This window comes from Scomber japonicus, chromosome 13 (genome assembly GCF_027409825.1).
Source record: "Scomber japonicus isolate fScoJap1 chromosome 13, fScoJap1.pri, whole genome shotgun sequence".
Lineage (NCBI taxonomy): Eukaryota > Metazoa > Chordata > Actinopteri > Scombriformes > Scombridae > Scomber > Scomber japonicus.
The window spans coordinates 17,362,714-17,382,709 of record NC_070590.1 but is presented as its reverse complement, the minus strand read 5'-3'; the positions used below and the strand labels follow the sequence as shown (position 1 = coordinate 17,382,709).

Here is a 19,996-nt window from a genome sequence, read left to right as displayed (position 1 = left end):
GATTGCCCCTGGTAATGTTTTTGTCCCTGTGAGACTGGAAATGGTTGTCAGGTAGAAGGATCTGAGGGGGAGGAGAATAGTATGACACTATGTAGCGAGACTGGGACGAGTTGTGTAAGGCCTTAAAATGTGAGCATTTGCAGGCAGAGATGGTTCAAAGAGTCCCTACCTTGAGGGGAGGCAGATTTTTTTCAGTATCCCCATGCAATGGCTGCAGTTCTCATGTTGACTTCAAGTTTTTATGCCATGGATAAATGTAAACTTTTCTTACTGTGGACATTTATTTATACTTTTTATTTTTTTATATTATCGGCATTGAGGCCAGTTAAGATGTGTATGTATAGGTTAATGCTGCAGGATGGTTGATCAGTGGTTGTAGTACATCTGTGGATTCTCGTGGGGTCAGTGCTATTAAAAATCAATGAGTTGATGCCAAGAACATTTTTCAGGAAAGAAGAATAGTATGCATTATACGACCAAAGTGCCTGAGAGCTATACACAAATATACTGTACATTTGGAAACACGAAATGCCCTCATGCATCTGGAAGACTAGTATAAGGCAAACAAGCATCAACCAGCTGGAGGCTGATGCACTGAACATCCACATCAAAGACAGTTGGCTTGGTGTTTTTTAGCTGTAGTGGCTAGGTCAGTACATGAATTAAAGATGTTGTAAAATGGTTATTTTATTCACATCATACAACAGTACTACTACACTACTTTGATGCTCACAAGTTGAGGTTTTAAAACCAACTCAGTTTCACTCAATCTAATCATCACACAGGGACTATAATCTCTTCTAAAATGGCTACTTTTTCAATTATATAACCTACAGTGATATGTGTTTTCAGATTTGTGCACTGTGATAAAGATACCACCAATATCCATGTGAAAATACTGTGAATTTTCTATTAAGGTGCTTATTGCATTGCGTGATGAGCCCTTGTCTGTGTCCCTGTGGAGTCTGGCTCTGGCTGGAAAGCAGAACTAAACCAAACTGTTGAACACAGCTGCAAAATGTTTATGTGAGGCCATCACATCTTGCAAGATAAATGTGCTGCATCAGTGACAATATGCAACTCTCTCCAAAGGTGCCAAGGAGGTAAATGCAAGTGGGAAGACCTTTACAGTACGGAGCTCTCTGCAGCTGCACGTGGACAGAAATGATGATGGAGTGGCCTACACCTGCAGAGTGGACCATGTGGCACTCTCACAGTCACAACAGCAGGCCACTGAAGTATTGGATGTCCACTGTGAGTGTACACACACAAAGATATGCACACACTCAAACACACACGTGGACTGTACATGTGGACATGACTGGAAAAAGAAAATAAATGAAAAGGGAAGAAACTAAATCCCTTTTGTAAAAAGTGTCTTAACATCTGCAGAATACTGTTGTATTTGACTTGTGTTAGTCTGTATTGCATAATCCAATCATTTATCATCTGTGGAAAAACTCTATATACTCTGTTTACATCTATAGATTTGATCAAAATGTATCAAAATTTTAGAACACTAGTTTTTGAAAATTTGAAGTAAACTTAATGGGATACACCATTTTTGTCTCAAACCTTTATGTGATTTGATGTTGAATATGTTGCTAAATCGTAACATCAAAACAAATCAATATTGTTATGATCATATGATAATTATTTATTATATTATACTATTATAGGCTACTTGTGAAATAAGTTATTGCTAACAGAATTTGTAATATATCTTTGTTGTTTGGTTGGATTGATGCTGTTAGTGTTTGAGTTTTAAGATTCTTTTTCCTTTTGTACATTTTTATATATTATATTATATAATTATATTATATATATATAATTATATTATATAATTGATTATAAATATATCCCCAGGCTTAAGTAACAGAATACAGGGAATGGCATTACCTTATTAGTATACAAAAAAGATGTATACTGTATATCATTAAAGTTCCAAGTAAAATAGATAGTCTAGTTAAATGTGGAATTATTACCAGGATTACAATTTTAAAAAAGGGTTATATAAAGAATAATATAGTACCTGTTCTGTAAAAGTCCAAAATGTAAGCAGAGCAGGAACACAATAGCAAAATAAATCACTGATCCACACCGCAATGGTGTGAGTAGAGGATGAAACTACATGGTGCATGCAGGTGCGCACAGCAGGTGCACACAGCAGGCGCACAGCAGGCGCACATACACAAACTTCACACACAGTGAATTTATGCTGTGAGAGTAGTCAGGGATGTTGTTACGCACTGTGGCAGTCCCTAAAATTCACACAAATGGGTTAAAAGAGAGCTTAAGTATATGACAGGACACATAACGGCCCTCCACTGAGACAACGTGTGTGCCTAACATGACCACAGCTGACAGTGCGTCACTGGTCACTAACCACATTCAACACTGAATAAGTCAGAGAAAACTCATTGTGCAGGTTGAACCAAATAAAATGAGATGGTACAGTATGTCTGCCACTGCCATTCCTCTGAGAAGACCTGTGAAGGAGGACAAAGCTCATGTTGAGTGGGTACAAATACCCGCCAGGGGGGTCTTCCCCCGCTGTGACATCATGCAGTATGCCTGTGTGACAGCTTCACACAGCCAGTGGGATAAGCAGTATTTTGTCTGAGGCTTTCCTGAGACTGTTCTTGTTGAAGGACATCATGTGTTGTGATCTTTCATTGTAGGTTTATAGGCTACTGTTCGAATTTGCTTAATGAAAAGCAACATTTTCTTCAAAAAACACTGAGCAAAGGACACATTTTAATGCTAAAAACCCCGCTTTCCCCATTTTCTTTTCAAAGGCTACATTGTTGTGCCGTCTTACAGAAAACACTTAAGTAAAAGTCATTTTATAGATATTTCTTGTCTTGTCTTTATTTGTATATTTTGTATCGAGGTAATCCAAAAATAATGGAAAGTAATCAGTCATTATTGTATTACTCTAATATTGTGATATTTGGATTAGGTAACTGACTGAATTTTTAACAGGTAATTAGTTATTGTATCAGAAAACATTAAATAACTCTCCCAACCATGTGTATCCCCTATAGTCCGACCTCACTTTGAACCCTCTCTGTTTGTCCTAGATGCTCCTCGTGTGGAGATCATCCACTCTCTTGCAGTCCCACAGGAGGGTCAGTACTTAAAGCTGGAGTGTTTGTCCAAAGGAAACCCCTCGTAAGTCACTCTGATTTTGTAGCTAGCATGTGCTTTATATAATGCATCAGACAGATATAAGTTACATGCCTTTGTTTCTCTTTCTCTTCCTCTCACCTCCCAGGCCAGATCCCGTTATGTGGACAAAAGACGGGGGTGAACTTCCTGACCTGGACAGGATGATTGTAGAGGGGAGGGAGCTCACCTTTACTTCACTCAACAAGACAGACAATGGCACCTACCGCTGTGAAGCCAGCAACCACCTAGGGACCAGCAGTGACGAATACGTACTCTACGTATACGGTGAGTTCAGAGGAAAGAATTGGATAAACTGGATGATTATATATCATGTGATCACGTTCACATGTAAAAGAAATCTTCAGTAGTTACATACTTGACAGCACATCGATGAAGAAGACAAAATCTGCTAGATGACATCTTGGACTCCAGTAATGCTACATATAAATAGTGTTAAGTATGAACCTCACAGGCACAAACACCAAACTCCTGATCTGCATTCTGTATCAGTGCTAAGACTGATTAGTGGTACCATCCCTCACAGAGAGAATAAGGGCCTCAGGTGACACAAATGCCACCAACGCCTTTCCTTAAATAAACCTGCGTCCCAGATCCTCCACACACACACTCACACACACATACACACCAGGAGGGAAATGTGTGAGGGAGGCAGAATTTAGTGCTGCATTGTCAGGAATATCACCAGGAAGGATAAGTAATTCCTAGCAACGCCAGAGGAGGTGGAGGATAATAAGACTCAGTGTCAGGGAAAACAGATAGCTCTTCTTCTTTCCCATTTCTCAACTGCTGATATTCTCTTGGCATTAAGTAATAATGCTTAAAAAAGGAGAGCAGTGACACATCTCTCTTCACTCTGTTTTAGGAAGTTTGACATTGTGTGATGAGAGACAGAAAGGCAGGTAGTTTTTGGCCAGAGAAACCATACAAGTGGGAGCACAAGAGAATATCCCTAAGTGGATCAATAAAATATTTCATTATTAATATTACATGCACCTAGTGAGGGAGAGTTTCATTTTGTGTCTTATTTAAAGGAATCATAATCTAATAGAAAAAACGAGAGAATAAACCTCTCAGTGGCAGACAGATATGCTTTGCCAGAGCAATAGTGATTTTATAATATGGTCCTGACTCTCCTTGGTGGGTGTACAGTAATAACCAGATGTGGAGCTGTTGACAGATGCCACCAAGGTTTCCATCAATAGTTTATGAAGTGCTTTCTGCTGGTTCTGCTCAAGGACGCATCATCTGAAAATCTCTGGAACACTCAGAGATTTTCTTGTTTAATTGTGTTTTGAACATAAGAAAAACATCCAACTATAAGGTTACATCTCATTACTTGATGCTACACAAACATCACTCACTCGTATGTACCCTAATGCAGTGATTTATTGTAAGAGCAAATTTATACCGTCTGTATCCATATTGCTGCAAATTTTGTCTGCACGTCTGTAAGGAATGTATGTGCTGATAGACAAGACATGTGTGAAGGCATCTATGTATACCAATGGAGTGAGGCGCAAATATAATTCAAAATCAGACATGGTTTTACTCATACTACACTGTGGTCTGCATATGTGATATATACACATGCTCATCATAAATTGTGTTCTACACCTGTGTTGAGTAAAACTTATAAGATTGATACAATCCAAGGTAAGGCAGAAGGTAAAATCCCAATTAATTTATTCTAATTAGTAATACTGTCATCACACTTTTTAATTTTATACGGATCCTGCACAGTAGCTACTGTGTAGGATGTACAAACATCATCCATTCATTCATTTATATGTATGTATGTATGTATATATATGTATATGTATATGTATTTATATATATAAGTCTTATATATCTTACATATCATAACCTCTTGACCTTGTATTTAAGTTCTTTGAGAAATTAATAATGTAGTACAAAGGTTGTGATATGTAGCACAACAAGCTAGTGAATCTCTTTAAATGGAACCATGTTCATGTCTGCCTTACAGCTACTTTCCAGAGACTGAAAACGTGATCGTTGTTATAAGTCTTTGAAGCCATTTAAAAAGAAACTAGTGTGACTGTAATTTTTGAGACAGAGGAAAATGTTACACAGTCTATAAGATATATCAGGCTTTCGATACACATGCAATACTGTCAGTAGGATTGATTCTATTGTTGGTTTGGCTCTGCAAATCAGATTTGTTGACAATAAGAAAAATATAGAAAATCATCAGCCATATCCTTTAAAGCAAATCATTTATGTTACAGCCGCCATCTTTGCTTTCAAAGCCACAAAATAGGACAAGCAGAGGTGGATGGGTTTTTCCCAAGCAGAATTCTCATCCAGGTAAACGGGGAAATAATTTCAGTGCCTACCCTTATCTGAATCTGTTATCAACACTAGTGTAATTACCATTGTTAGAAAAAAACATTTATCACAATATTGATTAGGATTGCTGAGTTGGGGGATAAATTTAAGAAATTATTTTCGTCGATAATGTATTGGTCCACTTGAGGCCTATCACAGCACATTATTACTTAAATTGCAAAAATGTTTCATGACATATGGCTGAGATTTAGCACTTCCTGCCTAATTGCAGTGAATATTTTGTGGAGGTTTAATTAGTGTGATTGTCCTACATGCCATGGTGTCTGTGTGCACCTAACAGTTCCTTCAAATGCCAGCCAAATGTAACAGCAAGACTAACCAATGCACTTAATGGCAGTGATGTTATTAAACTGACAAATTTTGTACCACAAAAAAGGCAATTGGGTATGGGAGGGTCAAAGAGTCCCATCCAGATTCATTACTTGTTCTTTTGAAATGGCACCCAGTCTGTTCTTACCCTTCATTAGTGATTAGCACATCTTTTAGCCTTTCATAATTGCAGCCATAATTCTTGGAAAATACCTTTTTAATGGTTCCTCTGCAACGAGGAGATGGCTTCTCTCTTCCCTCTTTCTGCAAGACATGCATTTAGCTGCTTAGTGATTCACAGTAAGGCTGAAATGTCACTGAGACACCCAGGACAGTTGGCCCTAAGAAAGAGAACCATATCCAATTAAAAGCCTCTAGCTCACCATAAAAATCAGAGTGACATAAACATAAAAGCCAAGGTGGTAGTGTAACCTCATTAACTTTGTCACACAATGTTTCAGTCCAATTTTTCCTGTTACTTTAACTTGTGACAGTGAGAAACGTTATGTTGGATGAAGCACTTTTCCCATTACCCTGTGTGCACTGATAGCTTTACCTTTTTTATCCTAAAATCATTCTTGCAAACATAATTGGCAGAGATCATTTGTTAAATCATCTTCTTCATTTGGCATATTCCAACTTTCTTCCATCTCCTACATTAAGAGGTTCCTGGTGCAATATCTATCTTCATCTACATCAGCCAACGTGATCAGATTTGAGGTTAATCCAGCTCTCTTGCTACAGATATAACCCTCACATTCAAAGAGCATTTTAAATCATAATGAAAAGAAAAATGTGCAGGATCGGGACTCTAACATAACATACAGACAACTTGCAACATTTGTTTTTTCTATGCTAATCTGTAAATATTGCATTACTCTTTTTCAGTTTTTGCCAAAAACACACCCACAGACTACTCTCACACATGCAGGAACATGTAGACAAATACTACTGCCTTCTTGTGGATGAACATGTTTGATTTGTGAAATATACCTCTCATCTAGAACTCTATATGCTTAATAGTTACGTCACAAAAGTACATATTAGATGCTGAGCTATTTGTGTCACTTCAAATATGGCTTATGTGAACCATTTTTAAGTGATGAAGGTTGTTTAAGGTAAATAAATTGCGCAGAAATACATTTACAAGATACAAATGTGTGTGTGTATATATATATATATATATATATATCAGTGATCCATAAAATGTTCTTTTTTGAATTGGCAATAATTCAAATCCACAAAAACGTATGAGCAATGCTTGAATTTAATGTATTTTATGTTGTGCATCATTTTTCATTAACAGTGATTTGTTATTGCATTTTAAAAGGTGCATGTTTTTATCATGTCATGATTTTGCATTTTTTTGTTCCCCTGTTTTGTCTTACACCAGTGTGTGTTTCTCTGTTGCAGTATTTAACTGCCACCATTTGAATTCAGTTTTTTTTTGTTGGTGTATTTTTTTTCCTTGTGTGTAAGTGTCTATCTGTCCCCTCCACCAGACGTCCCCACCACCCTGCCTCCATCCACCACTCCCCCCCTACATCCCATCCTACCAGACCCTACTGATCTATTAGGCACCCACGCCTCAGACCCCACAGTCACTGGCAACAGAGGTACAGTACCACCCCACGCATCTCCACAACCCCCTCAGCATGCTATATTCTAATTTTGCTCTTACTTTTTATTTCCTACTCCTCTGTCCTATTGCTTCACTTCCTCAAGCTTCAGCATCCCTATCTTATGTGGACACACTGAGGACTGGAGATACTGAGAATGGGGAAAAATATCCACAATAATGCCTTACTGGGACAAGTTTTTCTGCCTGTCTTCTGATACAGGGTTTTGTTTTCACATTAAGGGTATTATTTAGATTTTCTAAGTCTCCAAGACACACCAGTTCATTGTATTCAAAAAGAGTCTAGCTGTCCAAATACTCAATCCACTGTCCCCGTGACATTTCAAAAGACTTCAGTACTTCTGTGCCCTGAAACCTCAAAGAAGCAAATGTCATGTCCAACTGAAAATGTCTGGCCACTTGAGATGTCTCATCATGACTCCTAATTCTGTGTTAGAACTTGGAGAGTTCTGACTTGAAAGCTCTTTTTCAAAGTTAGCATAGTGGACATCTTACTTCTAAGACTGTGTATTTGGTGTTTTTAGGGAATCAATTTCTGATGAGTATGATTGTTGTTGATATAATCCTCCATTGTAATATGAAACATGAATAATGGGACACTATCTATAATAAGGCTGAAAAATAAATGTTGAGAGAGACATAAAATGCTGACGTTATCTCAAATTACAATTATCTCTCATTCCTGCAGAGACTGATGACATGCACAAACTTATGGTTATAAATTTAAACTTTAAAATCACTGGTGTGTGTTTAAGTTTGTACAGCAAGGACCCCATATCAGTCCGCATGTAGTGCCCAATTGTGGTATTGTCACTAGAAAATGAGACATCTTGTCAGGTCAAATCAGAAAGGTTAGGTGTAGTGGTAGGGTGTGTGTGGTAGGCAGAGGTGAATGTCTTGGCATGTTGACCTGAGGCCATGAAAACTGGCTCCTGGGAGGTGGAATATCACGTCTCGGATGAGGAAGAAGCTGGAGCTACAGTAGGACATGGAGCGATACCAGATACATACAGTATACCTCTGGGAGAACTTTTTTCTATCCTGTGTGAGGTTGGGGACATGGTATTTGAGTGGGACATGTTCCAGTTCTCCATTGTGGAGGCAGCTGCTCCAAGTTGTAGACAGAAGGTCACTAATGCCTCACATGGTGCCAGCCTGAGTGCCCACTTATGTTATAATCACTGAATTAACTGCTTACCTCAAGTGGGGTTTTGTCAAGTGATAAACAGAAAAGTGTGAGACGCTTGTGAACCCTGTAGTAGAGGAAGAGTTGAAACATTTGGTTGTCTTTGTTGACATGCCTCTTCAGTTGAGGTTGAAGACAGCATCTATGGAGCAGTTCCCATTTTCAAATAGAGGACCCAATCCCCATAGTGCTGGAAAGACGGCTGCGAGTAACTATCGGACCTCAGTTTCAGGAGGAACAATGCAGATTTAATCTTTGTTGATCTACCTCTTTACTCTTGCAATTATACTGCAGGGTCTTGTATAAATATGAAAAAGGCATATAACTGTGTCTCCAAAATATTAGTATGATGCAGACATTTATTTATGGTGAAAATGTAATTATTATATGATATATTATCATTCGTTATCAGCTATGTCTGTATAATCCAAAGTGAATGGACATTCAGTCTTTGTTTAATCAACATTTATTTTCTTTGCACCTGAATAGGATGTGATTAAATATCCCAATTTCTTTCACCCCATTTTAAAAGCCTTTGTGTGAGTAAGTGACACACTTACTCACACAAAGGTGACAAAGGACTACTTTGGAAAACGTTCAAATGACCATTGTTTGGCTGAATTGCAGTTTGTTTAGTGACTATCTCTTCGCATGCTGCCACACTACAATAATGCTGACACAGCTCCATGTCTATATGGTAGACTGATGAGTCAATCAAAGTTTTTGAGTGACATGTCAATTTTAAACTAATGTGCTGTGACAGGCTGTATGCAAAGAGGCTCATGGCTTCGAAAAGGTGTTGAAAGTACTTTAACTATTGTGCCAACTGATAATTTCTAATATTTTATATATCTTTTTTTGATAACATAGAAAACTGTAATAACAATGTAATTCAACACCTAATACAATTATATTAACATGAGATATCCAACACTCTGATCTCTTCTCTTGGTCCCTAAATTCTCTGCATTTTTTCTCTGCATTTTCACATTCTTATTTTTATTCATTTTCGTTTATCTGTCCATTCTCTCACAATGTAGACATAACGGAGTTTACCTTTTGTTCTATTTTGTGCCCCCTCTCTCTAATATTCTCAACTTCATGGTGCTCCACAGTCCCATTCACTCTGAATAATATCCTCTCATCACCACTGCTTTCTCCAAATTACCATCTTTAAAGTCCTTTAGGAGTCTTGACTCCTCTTCTACTTCTATTCTGCTGCTTTGCTTTCTCTCAAAGCTTTTGTTTCAATTTCCCTTCGTCTGCTTCTTCTCCTCTTCCCCTTACATCTCTCCAAAGACCCTGTTAGATAACAGGCTTCCACACATTGTTGGATATTCTTCATCAGCGTGTCTCAATTCTTCTCTTATGTCTGTTTGTGTAGTGCAGAGACACAAGATGAGCTGAGATTCTCAGTGTATCTTAAGGGAATCTAAATATCAGACTCCTCCACTGCGTCCCCAGTCACAGGATACTACACTATCTGCTTTCATATGTCTACTTGATTTATTACCAGGTCTCTTCACAGGCTCTGGATAAAAGCAAACAACTGTGGAGCTGTACCAGCCCCATGACGTTTTGTCTTTTTAATAAAGTTGTCTGCCTGAGCAGAGGAAATACACACTGTATGATGAGCACTATTACTTGTATGCACAGTATTAGCTTATGATATACCCGATGAGCTCTTTCAGTTGTACCTCTATCTGCTCTGCTGTATTTATTGTAACTGTCCTGCATCTTATGTCTCTTGTTATTTATCATCAGGACATCACAAATAAGACAACACAATACCACCATAAGTACAGCAGATGCATCATCCAACAAGAACCAGTTCAGGCAGAGAAGATATGCAGTTGGTGCCACAAAAAATTTAGTTATACAATGTTTGGACATAGGAGAGACTCTAGGTTCACAGTTTACTGGTTTTCATTGAATGAATAATTGATAGATGGCCTCAAGTCACATCAAAGTTGTGCATGTTCAAAAGGTGTTCAGACAGAATTCTTAACATTTTCTTGAAAGGTGTTAAGATGTCAGGTGTTATTAACTGTATTAGATACAGATCCCATGATCTGTCCTTGAGAATGTTATGTGCTTCCACTCATTACATTGAACCCAATCACACAGCAAGGCAACAAAAACAGAAATGAATGTGCATGCAGCTGCAAATATTTTTCATACTGTTAACTTCAAGTATACCATAACTACTTTATCCATATTATTTGTCCAGGCTAAAATCCCTGGAAAGTAATAAGTAGGATTTGTAACAGAAGTCACATTTTGAGTGTTGCTTCCTGTGTTCATTTTAAATGTCCCAGTTACCCAATTGAAGTGTATAGTAAGGACAGTCCAGTCATTGTGGTAGCCATGAGTATTGATAATATTGGATTAATCTTCAATGCCACGTATAAGTAGCTACCTGACTAATTTACTCCACTACTTTTTTTCTTTTTTGGCCATTCATGTTCTAAGATTATGTGTGTCCTTAAACCCCTAGATTCAGTATTAAGACCTTAGTCGTGATTCAGCTCCTCTGATATTAGTGCTCAGAGTCAAGAGTGAGGTCCCTCTGTCTTTGATCTCAATAAGCCCTTTTAGCTGCCAGGACAGGTCTATTGGACAGCAAGGTGATGCTGCTGCATTACATATTGGATGAGAGAAATGAAAGAGCCCTTATTGAGCAAATTTGGAATCTGAAACCACCAAATATATGCCATTGAACTCAACTATACTTACTTATAATAGTGACAGCAGTGCAATATTTAACAGGTGATTCTGCAACCATTTTGAAGCTTTTTTTGTTTTTAAGCCAGGAAAGACCCTGAATTATGAGAAACAAATGCATTCCAAATTCAATAACTGTGTGATTTTGAGTCTTTCATGTTTTTTCAAGCATGCTATAAATAGCCTTTAATATACCAACATGGTCTCATCCTTCACAACCCAAATGTAAGAGAGAAACAGTATTCACATGACAAGCCTATATTGGCCACACAACTGAAAACAACCTGCCTGCACTTTTTCATTCTGTGCATAACAATTACTTGTTGTCCTCTCAGTAGTCATAAAAATTACATATTCCGTATTTATAAAAACATGTTTGTAAGATATACAATGAAGATACAAGAAGTTATTTTACAGTATGAGTTAACAATAATATCTTCTTTTTTTTACATCTAATTTTGCTGACATGGTGACTGCAAGTATTAGTGGCCATTGTACCATTTCATGGAAGCATTTATTCATCCTTACAGGAATATTAGTGAATTAATATTTCATTTTGTAAACTCAGTGAAGGGAAATTTAAATTTGACAATAACCTATGCCTTTAATTCTAGCTGTTGTTGACCTTTGGAGTGCATCAAGTGTACAGGTATGCAAGAGATTCCTCTGTTTTTCACCCATACTGTATAATGCCAGGACTGATGCATAACTGCAGTCTGTGATTCACTTTAATAATGAAGCGCTGGCAGGTATACCTAACACACCCACCACCTCGACAGCCCAGCCAGCCTTAATGGAAATAATAACTCTTTCACTAAGTATCAGAGGTCTATGCAATGTCACCGAATCCCCCTCTCCACAAATTCTCTAAAACCTGCCAAATGCTTTTTCATGGCTTGCAAATTAGCTTTGACCTTGTGCAGCTGAAAGGTTGAATAATGCACAAGGGTTTCTTCGGTGTTTAATATATTTACTATTCACTTCTCATAATCAGCATTTGTGTGGCCAACCCAAGCTCCTGTAGCCTAATATTGCAGCAGAAAAAGGGCCCACTGCCGAGAAGATAGTAATTATTCATATAGTGTTCTCTGCCTGTGGAGAAGACAGAAAAAATGTAATTGTACCCGTCGAGATCCTTGCACAGTAAAAGTTCTCTTTTCTTAGGCCCATTAGTTCTTCCCTAAGAGGAACAGAAGATACAAATAAAGAACTTAATCAAAAACCTTGAGACAATCAAAATGTATTTCATAACTTTTATTGCTAAATTGTTTCAAATTAAAGTGGTTGTTATCATGGTAATCCATAACTACCATGGTCCAGAGCAGAGGTCTTTATGGTTGGTATTCTAAAGCCAAATACAAAGGATCTCTGCTCTGCTCTTGAAGTCACACTCGAGGAGAATTCAAGAGCAGAGGCAAGGGATTGGTTAAGGTTCAAAAATTGGGATTAGACTGACCTTTCTCCCTTTTCAAGTGAGTGCTTTCCAAAAAACTGCATAGGAATAGTAAGATGTTAAAACAGGACTACTCTCACCCTGTTCAGGTTCCCAAAACTTGAACCAGATGATCCATGCTGAGACTTCTAACCACCCTCAAAAAATCAGCCCACTAATCTTAATTTAGATGTCTGTCTGTTTTAGGCAACAGTAGTAGTCTCAACTGAGGATTTCCTTCTAATTGGCCCTCATTAAGTTAAGTTAAGTTTTTGATAATATTTAGAAGAGATTAGCATGCATATCAAAAGTTTTGATTTGTTTAGTTTTAGCTGAATGCTTTATACTGTATGGAGTGGCTGCTCCATACAAAACACAAACTACACTGTCCTTCCCGTTGTGAAAATAAAATCTGGATTTAGTAAGAAAACATGAATCAGAGAATGAATTAACTGAAGGCAATATCAGAACTCAACACACAATACAATTGCAACATACCTCTTAAAGATATGCTTTTCAAAGATGGGAAGATGGTTGAAATTTAAGTGAGACCTGTTTTATTGCTGTTACACATTGCCCAAAGAATAAAAAGGTCACATTGCACTTCAGATACTTATGTTTAATGCCTTTAACCCCACATTCACCTATTCAAGCCTCTTTAGACTGAGGACAGACCTTCTGTGAAACTCGATAAGTGAAGGGACAATTTTCATTCCTTGGAGGGATTTCTAACTGCTTTATTCCATTGCTATTGATCATGTTTTAAACGGTGAGCACAGGTTAGGCCAAGTGATGAGCAAAAGACATATTTTCTTGAGGGAAAGTGTTCAGGTCAGCTAGTTGGTTGCCGTGTTTAAACCAGACAGGCTGAGTTCCGGTTGCAGCATCCCCTGGGGGGGGGGATGGTTAAATATTGATGAATACCAACCATTTTCTCCCCCACTCTCCACTCTTTCCACCATTAAACTGAGGAACACCGGAGAAATTAAAACATAATGCAAAGGTCTTTCCACTTATTGCCGGCCAAGCTTATTGATGACCTGTCACATTAACTCGCTTTGGGGAAGAATTATAGCAACAATTTGGAATAAAGTGTAGAACAGAAAAAGAGAAATCATTAGATCCTGGGGCTAATGTTATGAATTACATGTAATAGCCCCTCTATTCATTAAATCTCACTAGCAGAGGACACTTTCAGCAATCTTGAAGATGCACACACCTACATGCACACACACACAGCAGTCTAATTTTCGTTTGTTGACATGAAGTTTTATTTGGTCCTTCATTCATTGTTCTCTGCTGGTCTCCCTCAGGGGGGTTGTTTGGTTTGTGGCAGGCAGCTTGCTTCCTGCAAGATCATTTCTATGTGGGCTACTGTTTCTGCTGCTCTTGATCTGCAGTTGGCTCCCACAATGTGATTCTTCAAAACTAACCAGCAGCACAATGCATTTTATGAGAGAAAATATTTGAGAAGCATCAGCAATGTAGTGGTGATTAGGTTACCATAAGTGTATCATTTGTGTTATCTCCTTGCTTCTTCCTCTGTTGTATTTTATTGCTGTTTTGAAGAGGTTATGGATTTCATAGAACACGGAGCTGCTTTGATAAACTGATTATTGCATGCGACTTAATTAATTCACATGATTAATTATCTCGCTTTGCTTATAACTTCATGCTGTTATCCCGCTGACCACAATTTCTTTTAATTCTGAGAAGGAGGCGGTTGAATATTCAAGATAGTGTCCAAGTCCACGTGTGGGCTTTATTGAATGATTAGCAGAAGTAATTTGTTTTCAGAATCTAATTAATCCACTCAGTCCCAGCAAGCAATAATGTGCAAGGACACACACAGACACACACACTCACGCACACACACGTCACGTCTCAGTAATATCTCCTCTTTTCTGTCTGTCTAACTCTTTCACATGCATAGGTGCATGTATTGAAAAGTGTGTGCACATGTGTCTCTCGGTCCTCTGCTACAGCCTCCAGGGACTCTTTCATCTTGGCAGTAGAGCCAGCATTAGATGCAGATTGGAACATTTCTAGTCTCAGCCAAAAAAGTTAGGCGTAATTGACTCATTGAACAAGTCACATCTGCAGGCACTTTTCACCAGTTTCTCTCCTTTACTTTCTCTGTGTTTGCAGGCAATCTTTCGTATGTGTCTCTAACTTTAACTTGCCATCATTGCAGCAGAATCCACACAGAGTGATATGTGTCTCTTTATGTTTCACATTTAAACATGTGCAGTGTTTCATAATACAAATGTGCAAAAAGCTCAGGACACACCACTGGTTGTTATATGTGGTTATAACTTATTCATAATGAGTAATTGTCCTGTATATGAGAAACCTCATATTAACTGCAGAAAAATACAAACAAAAAGAGGCACATCTTACTGTACCTTCCAGGGCTTTGAAAGATATTTTAGTGTTTCTCATGAATGTCAAAATCCTCTTAGCTCCTTTTAATGCAATCTAATAGTGTCTATTTTAACACACGGATGTGCTCACACACATTCGGAGATTCTCTGACCGACACCACAGACACAAGGACACTGCAGCTCTATAAGCCTATGCTTAAGCTAGCTGCTGCTTTTATTGATCTGAGCAAGTGAAACCATTGCTTCACAGGGCTATATCTAAGGTAGAGAGAGGGAAAAACGTGATCCACAAGAAGAAAAAGATGCCTCTGGGGGATGAATTTCAGTATTAGCAAATTTAATACCAAGGGGAAAGAGACACATACAAAAAGAGAGAAAAAGAGATGTTAAGCTGCAGTAACATTTGAGTAGCATGCGGATATGATGGGTTTAAGGAGCTGCATCTGATCGGTTGAGACTGTTCATTTAAAAAATGACTCTAGATGAAAGTCATTGCAGAGGATGCTATACTGTCAGGCCCAAGAGATGCTGTGACTCTTTACTTTGGGAAACATCCTAACTGAAGATATTGAGGATGCTTCACATTCCTTCCAAAATGTGATAGTATATTGTTAGTTATTTAATCTGACCAGATAATTTGACTCCACATTGTATTTTTTTTTTCTATTTCCAGCCCTTGCACACCACCTATAAAACCCACACAGTATCAGTATCACATAGTGCATCCATATGAGGCGTGAATGGGGCAGTTTAAGAGTAACACTTTGGACTCAGTCCGGCCAAGCAGTGGCTTGCAGAAGCACTGAACCCCTTTAATTTATTAAACAGGCCAGGCGACAAGGAGAGGGTTATAAATATTAAAAGAGGAGTTTGCTTTGCCACGCTCTCATATTAAATCACACAGAGAAGAATGTATCTGCTCTTATTAAAAGATTATGTGTTCTGGAGCCATAAACATGTATAACCCTCTTCTCTAGATCCCTCTTCTCCTTGTCTTCTTTGGTTTTCTGTCTTGGTCGAAATAAAATTTCAGTCTTTTCCCGTCCATCAATCTCTACTATTCTTCATTGCCTTTTTCTGTGCGTCTTCATTTGCCCTTACAGTATTTTTCTCCTTCCGTGACTCACAGGGGACTAGAACAGTAGAAAAATAGAACATGTAACAACAAAGTAGATGGACCATGTTTTAAAGACACTCCCATGAAAATATCTACACATTGTAAGTTATGATGAATTTATGTTGCAGGTATTTGAAAAACTGGTGCAGGCTAAATGTTGCAAGATATCAAGTGAATGGAATTCTCCACTGAAAGTCTATTCTTGAGCATCAAATACTTACCACATGGTGAGGGAAATGCTTTCAAGTGTATAGCTTGCTGCTTCTTGGACAACTGCTGTAGTCAGTCTGGATTCACACTACAAAATGGAACAGAAAAATTTAAACATGCTGCTACAGCATAGTCAGCTTCTCCAAAACTGACCCATACTGATTGGCCAGTAGATCACCCAAAATGTTATTTCTAGTGATAGCACAACATGAAAGTACTGTTTATTTAGCAGTGGTGAGGGAAAAAATATTTGGAACATGCTGAACATACAGATCAACAGAAAAAGTAGATTATCCTCCATGATGTACATATTATTTGCACTGCCATTGTACAAGCTTACTTCAGTGGCCATCTTCCATGAAGGAGCAAGCCTTAATCTTTTCATAGAAACCTTTCAAATCCACTTAGGTGGAGCATTCCTGTAAGTTCCAAAGCAACATTTTCTGGAAGCATCAAGAGATTTGACTTAATACCAAGCCACTGAGACATGACACCACCATATTGCATGGCCAAATTGTGTCACACTCTACAGGCAGACTTACGACTGTACGGTCATGGCTTGTTTGTGTTTGCTCTGGGTTGTAACAGCCGGACAGCAGTGGGACAGTGAGTGTGTATGATGGTGAAAAACACTCACTGTCCTGACATATAGAGGTGAATAGACACAGCCGTATGTGTAACTAAACGCCCAAGTCCTCGCCCTGCTGGGCTCTGCCAGGGGAACATTCCTCTACTCTCTGCTCCACTGACCAAGCAGAACTGCAGCACAGTGAAACCGCGCCACGCACGTCTGCGTATATGAGTGCGTGTGTCGCTATGAGTGTGTGTTTGTCCACTGTGAGGCAGTGAAGTGTGACGGCCTGGTCACTCAGACCACGGAGAGTTATGGAGCGAGAGCACGCCAGCTGTTCAATTTGGCCACATGGGCGGATACAGAAAAGAAAAGGAGAATGCTGAAGAGGAACAGTGTCAATATTCGACTGTGTTGTATGTCTAAGCCTCCCCTCTATCACTGCTTACCCTGCTCTGACATTGCCAGGTTTTTGACATCATGAGCCCTCATACATGCACAGTTACACATATGAAGTGACAGGGTTGTGTGTGGTTTGCCTTAGGTGAATAATGAGATGAGTGCTAATTTTCTCAGGTGTGATGGACTGATATGAATAATACAGGCTATTCCATCCCTGACACTGAAACTTTTTTCAGTGTCACATCCTCACCTTGAATAGCCTGCAAGCCAGACTTTGTGAGTAAAGGAAGCCAAGGTGAATAAAGGAAATAAGCTATTGTTGAAAGAAAAAGGGGAACCTTTAATGGATTTTTATATGAGGTGTGAGCAGGCTCATGATGCAGATTCTTCACTCTTTCATGACTCTGCTATCATTTTGACTGCTTTTCCAGCAGCTGGGGACCTGTATCACACCTAATTCATTTTACTAACAACAATCCTTCCTCACCAAGAAACAGAAAAAGATTGATATTTCCTTCCTTGCGTCTGCGTGATTTATTGTGATTTATTTACTGTGTACTACTCATCCACTGCTGACCTGGTTTGTATGTTGGGGACTCCTGCGGCACCGTGGGGGTGTCCTGAATTATTCACGTCTTTTTTTCCCCCGAGTCCCTCTTTCATTCTCTTTTTCCTTCATTTTGCAGGGCGAATGTGTGTCTGCCTGTATCTGCTCTTTGAGTCAATGTGGTGTCTGTCTCTCTGCCTCTCACTCTCCATTTTATTATTCTCAGAGAGCTAGCTAGGCAGCTCTTCTCTGACTGCATGATATGAGAGGAGAGAGGAATGACAGCAGCTCAGAACAATCATTAGAGCAGGAATGAGCTGGAAATAATCTTCTCTGTCCTCGTTGAACTGTTTTGCATTGTCTATGTTTTGCTGTTGCTCTGCCCTCACTCTATCACCTTACCATCTGGTGCCTTCATCTTCTCTCTTTGTTTGTCTCTGTCTTTCTTCAGATCCCAACGCTCTGGGGCAGCACGGTACTGACCATGCCTTGATTGGAGGAGTGGTGGCTGTAGTGGTCTTTGTCACCTTGTGTTTAATCATTGTTCTGGGAAGATATCTGGCCAGGCATAAAGGTAAGAAAAGCACAGTGGGCCAGACCTGAGTTTCCCAAGGCTTTTGCACCAACTGAAACATGTTCTACTTGTCCCATTAGACATCAGAGGCTCTCCCAATGCCCAGGTTACGAGTGCATGATATGACCTGCAGTAGAGAAAAAGGAATAAAGCATAATGAATAAAGCAGGCTTTAGACCTTCACAAATAGGACGTTTTGGTGGATATGAGCCTTTGATGTGCAGCACACGGTATGATACCACTAAAGCATACTTTATATAGGACTCATTTGGTTATTCATTTTTTTCTGTTTTACAAAAACAGTCCTCAAATGTTATTGTATTTATAATGAGATAGATTAATTCATTTTAGAAAATTGGCCAAAGAAATCTGCAAACATCCGGTTCAGTTTAATTAAGCATTTGCATTTTTTTTAAATTTATAGCTTAGATTATTTATAGTCATGAAACATAGGAAGAGAGACAGGGGCTTGCAAACAAAGGACCCTGCAACAAAGCAGAGATGTTGTGGTTATATTGTGTCTCTGTCAATAGTCTAGCAGGACACCCCTTGGTTATTGTTTTTTATTTCCATTGAGGGACCCTGACTGATCTGCTGCATATAAACCCAATAAACCCAATACATAGCAGCTTTATTGGGTTTATGTCTTCTGTTTCTTTGACTAGAAGCTTATTTTGAGCTCACCTTGCCAGGTGAAGACTGCAGGACACAACTTTTGATGCATTTAAACAGCTTTGGTGCAAATCGAACAAATAAACAGCTGAGCTCAATCTAAGAATTTTGCAGAATGAATACAGTATAACAAATAAAGGATATTCAGCTGTTCACAATCATCAGGTGCTTAAATGAACATTGATTATCATTGACCATAAACTGTTAAAAAAAACACAAAAAAAAACGTGACGTCAGTTTGTGGACTATCATGTAATAAGTGACGACAAGACTTTCTTAGATGAGCAAAATGCTACAGTTAAACTGAAAACACTGTGAAATATGGCTACAGCTGCAGCTATACTCAGAATTAGGGGTTACACCATGGTAACATTACATTATCAATGTTGTCACCATGGTAGCAGTTTGTCAGTCACAAGGTAGCCACACCCTAAAGCATACCCTGCTTTTTTGTTCTAAATGGGATCATGATGTACTGAAGAAGTCTTCTTTGGGAAAATGTTCATAGATACAAACAGACTTCTTTTCGGATCCAGGGGAGTCGCCCCCTACTGTCCATTAGAAAGAATGCAGGTTTAAGGCACTTCCACATTGGCTTTACTTTTCAGAGCAGGAGATACTCACCTGACATTGACACGTTTTTCTTGCTGTAATTATTCCCTCTGTTCAT

General features: G+C 38.7%; 1 protein-coding gene across 1 annotated transcript in view; it reads left to right on the top strand.

The window, feature by feature from the left end:
• Window positions 1–19,996, top strand: part of cadm2a (cell adhesion molecule 2a) — a 214,090-nt gene that overhangs the window by 190,809 nt on the left and 3,285 nt on the right. The window contains exons 5-9 of the mRNA XM_053332287.1: window positions 1,093–1,254; window positions 3,084–3,174; window positions 3,278–3,456; window positions 7,371–7,484; window positions 18,532–18,654. Coding sequence (XP_053188262.1) covers window positions 1,093–1,254; window positions 3,084–3,174; window positions 3,278–3,456; window positions 7,371–7,484; window positions 18,532–18,654 — 669 coding nt within the window. The remainder of the gene's footprint in view (window positions 1–1,092; window positions 1,255–3,083; window positions 3,175–3,277; window positions 3,457–7,370; window positions 7,485–18,531; window positions 18,655–19,996) is intronic.